The 5,315-nt window shown below is 35.4% G+C and overlaps 1 protein-coding gene across 1 annotated transcript; it reads left to right on the forward strand.

The window, feature by feature from the left end:
- The first annotated feature begins 894 nt into the window (after window positions 1-894).
- LOC106397811 (PR5-like receptor kinase) lies at window positions 895-3,496 on the forward strand. The gene is made up of 3 exons (XM_048759033.1): window positions 895-1,617; window positions 1,700-1,735; window positions 2,084-3,496. The coding sequence occupies exons 1-3, from the start codon at window positions 975-977 to the stop codon at window positions 3,100-3,102; spliced, it is 1,698 nt and encodes a 565-aa protein (XP_048614990.1). The 5' UTR covers window positions 895-974; the 3' UTR covers window positions 3,103-3,496.
- The last annotated feature ends 1,819 nt before the right edge of the window (window positions 3,497-5,315 follow it).

The following is a 5,315-nucleotide window of genomic DNA, read 5'->3' on the forward strand; positions in this document are numbered from 1 at the left end:
GGAAGCATCGTAGCCTAATGGTTAAGGTTTAAAGGTTCTACACCCAGGTCTGGGGTTTGAATCCCAGACTACGCAATTTATTGCAGAATACAGGAAATCCAGGTTTCAAGTCCCGGAGAGAGCGATTGATTACTGCAGACTACGGAAGAAAGGCTTACAAGGGATCTTCAACATGGTGCAAGTAAATCCAGTCAGGCGTGGATCTTCATAGGACGGCTCAGGTGATGCAGTTAGGCGTAGATCCTCATAAGGCAGGTAGTATTATCGGTTGTCAAATCGTCTATGTAATCTTTCTCATAATTGTAATGCCATAATAAATCAGCGTTAAAAAAAAGGACACTTGAAACCATAATTACTCGCATCCGCAAACTCCCGCAACCGCAACCGCTGCGTTAGAACATAAAATATGATTTTAGCAAAAAACTACATAAAATATGAGAATAATTCAATATAGTAAAATATTTAAATTTTATTTTCATTTCATAAAAGAAATATAAAACAATTTAAATTATTAAAAATTGATTTTTAACCAGTTACGAGTTATGACATATAATAAAAATATAACAAGAATAATATAAATAAGCATTTAAATTTCTTATGTGGATAATGAAAAAACAATTAAATCTAAAATAACCAAAAGGAAAATATTAATATGTAATTTTAAAAAGTCGCTAGTAAAATAAATTAATATTTCTTCATATCAACTAATTTTGGTTTTAATCATCCTCATTCACTTCATTTTACGATATAACGAAATCTTCATCAAATCTTAAAATATCATTTGTAATTTTAAAAAGTCGCCTTTGGTTCAAATCGTTCATATACAAGTCTGATTCTAGCTAACATAAGCTATAACGATACCCCAAGTATGTACATGGCTTGCTAACGTAAACCATAAGAATGTGTAGCACATAATAAAAGTCGATATCTTTTAGATCGAGATATCAAGAAACACGTCTGTAATCACAACACCAATGAAGACTGTCTCTGTGTTGGTCTTCTTCTTCCTCTTCTTTCTCATGAAAAAATCCAGGAGCAAGAACCTGACACACTGTGTCAGAATGTTCTCCTGTGGAAGCCTCGACTTCAGGTTCCCTTTCTTTAACACAACCATGCCGTCTCGGTGCGGTCTCTTCAAGCTTAATTGCACTGATCACCATATTTCAGAGATACAGCTTGTGGAAGAAGGGAAATGGTACAAAGTGACGAGCGTCTCTCAAGCCGAAACCATAACCATCACGGACCCAAGGCCTAGCCAAAGCTTGGAAACAGGATCCTGCAGTGACTTGTCAAGATTCTCTCTTCCAGATTCTCCATGGCTCAAAATGACCACTTTGTACAAATGCAACAACAGTAGGAGGAAGCATGGTTTCAGTTATGCAAATTGCAAAGGAGGAGGAAGCAGCTTGTATTACTCCGATTTGACAGATTATTCAGGGTGTTCAGTTATCAAGACTCCAGAAAGCTGGGTGATTTCAAGAAACAAGAACGGGTTTAATCTTAATGCTACTTTCTCTCTTCATATAAACCTGCCTCGAGGCTGCAGTAGCTGCCATAGACGAGGAGGACAATGTACGATGATCAAAGAAAAATTTCGCTGCCGTGGAGGAAGCAAAGGTATGCATAATGAACCATGAATGATGAATGAAACATATATGCAGATGACAATATAATTCAATTTCCCTCTTTTTTGTTGTAGAGGACTACCAAGATGTGAAGTTAAAGCTTGGATTAGGTAAACAAGAGAGATGTTCTGTTTTGCTGCTTTAGTTTCATCTAATTCTATGACATAAAGGCTGCTTTTAAAAAGTGGTTAAGTGAAACCGACCTACATGGAACTCTTGAATCTACCTCAGAGTCTCAACTGTCCAAGAATGCATGTTTGATTTTTGCTTCTTTTTTTGTCATTGCTAAATGTCTCTTATGACTTTTTGGTTAATAAGAATGCTTGTTTGATATTTTTTATTCTGCAGAGTTATTTTCATGGAAATTAGAACTCATACTTAGTACCTTATGGTTCAATCCATGTGCAATACTCTTCTATACATAAAATTTAAATGTTGATTCTTCTTCGTTATTGCAGGACTATCAGCTGGTTTAACTGTTATTATCATTATACTGGTCCTGATAACAGTAAGAGTGAAAAAAACAAGAAAGAGTGACTGGAATACCGAGAGCGTTGAAGCAGTGGTAATGCTGAAACGATATAGTTACGCAAGAGTTAAGAAGATGACTAACTCATTTGCACACGTTCTCGGGAAAGGAGGATTTGGAACAGTATACAAAGGCAAGTTACCAGATGGAGGCGTAGATATTGCAGTGAAGATCTTGAAGGAAGGAAAGGGAACCGGAGAAGAGTTCATCAACGAAGTAGCTAGCATGAGTAGAACATCTCATGTAAATATTGTCTCTCTGCTTGGGTTCTGTTATGAAAGGAACAAAAGAGCTATAGTATATGAGTTCATGCCTAATGGATCCCTTGACAAGTTTATCTCCGAGAATATGTCAACCAAGATAGAATGGGAAAGGCTATATGACATTGCGTTAGGTGTCTCTCGCGGCCTAGAGTATTTACACAACCATTGTGTATCGAGGATTGTGCATTTCGATATAAAGCCGCAAAACATACTCATGGACAAGGATCTTTGTCCCAAGATTTCAGATTTCGGTCTTGCTAAGCTCTGCAAAAATAAAGAGAGCGTCATGTCAATGCTAGACGCTAGAGGGACGGTAGGATACATTGCCCCTGAAGTGTTCTCGAATAATTTTGGAGGAGTTTCGCATAAGTCAGATGTGTATAGTTATGGTATGGTGATCCTTGAGATGATTGGAGCAAAGAATATAGAAAATTTTGGATCCAACAATAGTTCAATGTACTTTCCAGATTGGATTTATAAGGATTTTGGGAGGGGAGAAGTCATGAGGATTTTTGGAGATCAGATAACCAAAGAAGAAGAGAGAATTGCCAAGAAAATGGTTTTGGTTGGTCTATGGTGTATTCAGACCAATCCATCTGACCGTCCACCGATGATCAAAGTCATTGAGATGTTAGAGGGGGATCTAGAGGCTCTCCAGATTCCATCTAAACCTCTCTTTTGTTAACCCACTGCAACGGTTCCTGAAACTCTAGAAGACAGTCATGGGATTTCAAGCTGCTCTAAACCAAGTAAGTTTGGAAGGCACGCCTACTCTCTCAGCTTTTGAAGAGACACTACGATTTTCAAAGAAATGGTTCAGTTACTTGTTGAAGAGAGTCAACATATGCAATGAGACTATGTTTCTTGATGCAAACAAGAAACTATGGAATATATAAATGTGAACTTAAGCTCTTCAAAACTAGGCTTGCGTGAGGTGAGTTTTGTTTCTGAGTATAGCTAAGATCTCAAGAAACTTATTTTATATTTCTTGATAAACCAAGCTTGCATGAGGTGGGTTTTGCATCAAGTATATTATTTCCCATATTTTGTGGCAAACAAATTCTTATTTTTGAGTTCTCCTTTCCTTCTGCATAAGTTTTGAGCTTGAAGCTGCTGGAGTCTGTATGTGGTTTCCGAATGCAGAATCTCAACTTCTCTAGAAACTTAAGACACTCTATTGTTAGGACTGTGGAGATCCAGATTACATACCATTTTGACGATGTAGTTGCTTTAGCCCCACCCTTTAGATCAAATTTGATCCAAATAATAAACTTTATAAAGCGAGTCATTTAATGTAATTCTTTTCAAAACATGTGCAAGATCGTTGAAACCAATGAAAGAAAAAGTTATATTTGAACCAAACATGACTTTCAGGGTAACCGCCAGCCATGTCTCCAAAATCGAATGAAAAATTGGCATTATGTCTCCAAAATCTTTGAAGAAAATTACATAAGCATAATTCTCAAAAAAAAAAATTTAGGCTTTCAACTTTGTAAAAAAAAAATTAGTTCAAATCTTTAATAAATAGCCTATGTCCTCTTAAATTTCAGGGCGGCTCTGCCCCTAGCCGTGGAAAGATTGACTCTTGTTTAATTGACTCTTGTTTAATTGACTCTTGTCGATTGGTTTTGAGCCAATTGACTCTTGTTTAAATATGCGTAATTAATAAGAACATAAATGCAATTCAATCATTTTTTAATATATGTGAAAAATTTAAAGTGATATTTTTTTTAAAAAAGTAGGGAGTATTAAATATTTTAGGCATTAGGTGTTGAGTTATTACCCGTTTAACACATTTTTATAAAATTAAATGGGATTTCAAAAATCCAGTTAAAAACAGATCGATAAATATGTTTGCATAGCCATTAAATGATAGATTCAATTGGCTCAAAACCCATGAAGAACTGAAAAATTAAGAATATACCTAATACAGTAAAAGTATAGTGGTGACTGTGAATAAAGTGTATGCGAAATTACATTTAGAGCCCTCTGATATATTTTTCATGGATTGAGTTTGTAGGATATTAACTGTCACGTGAATTTTAAAGCTTTAAAGATATAAAAATTTGGTAAAGATTTCGATTTCTAAAAATAAACAAAAATTTCTATTTTTCTCTCTCCTTCTGTTGTCTTCTTCTCCATCTTCTTCCTCTATTTTTTTGTATTTTTTATTTTTACAGATATAGTTCCCGAGTGAAATTATGGTGACTTTTGTGTTCTTGTTTGTCTTTGAATAATTTTCATATGTAAATTTTTCAAAGAAATGGTTCAGTGTCCGGCTGTGGCAAGGTAAGTGGAAGAAGAACGGTGAACAAGACGACATTCCTGACCTGGCAGATTTCGGATTGCAAGTGATGATCGACGAAACAGAGAGCTACTAAAATGTGGATGGGATCGTAAGGAGACATTATTTTCTAGGAGACACGACAGGCAACGGATGCTGGTCCCCTTGGGTTACAAAATTCCATTGTCGATGATTGTGTGCACGGATGTCAGGCAACTTCTTTGCCGGTGTAGTGGTAGCAAAAATCGCCGGTGATTCGGCTAATTTTGCATTTGCATTGCTAACACATTATTCTACTTGTAATTATAATACAAAAGATAGATATTTTAATAATTATCCATATATGAAATATAATAGTAGCATATCAATATAAATTTAGGTATTTTTTAAACATAATATTAGCTGCGACAAAACGAAACACAAAATATTTAAAATGGTGTTAACCGGATAAAACATACAGATGTCAGCTAAAAATAATATTAGCTGGCAGTAAGAAAGGTTAGACGTCTAAATGAATCAGTGTCACCAAAGCTTGTTTTGTGGACTGCTAATTTTATATTTGCATTGCTAACCCATTATTTTTCATGTATTTTAATAAGCTTTTTAGACGGTGA

This window comes from Brassica napus, chromosome C5 (assembly GCF_020379485.1).
Source record: "Brassica napus cultivar Da-Ae chromosome C5, Da-Ae, whole genome shotgun sequence".
NCBI classification, from domain to species: domain Eukaryota; kingdom Viridiplantae; phylum Streptophyta; class Magnoliopsida; order Brassicales; family Brassicaceae; genus Brassica; species Brassica napus.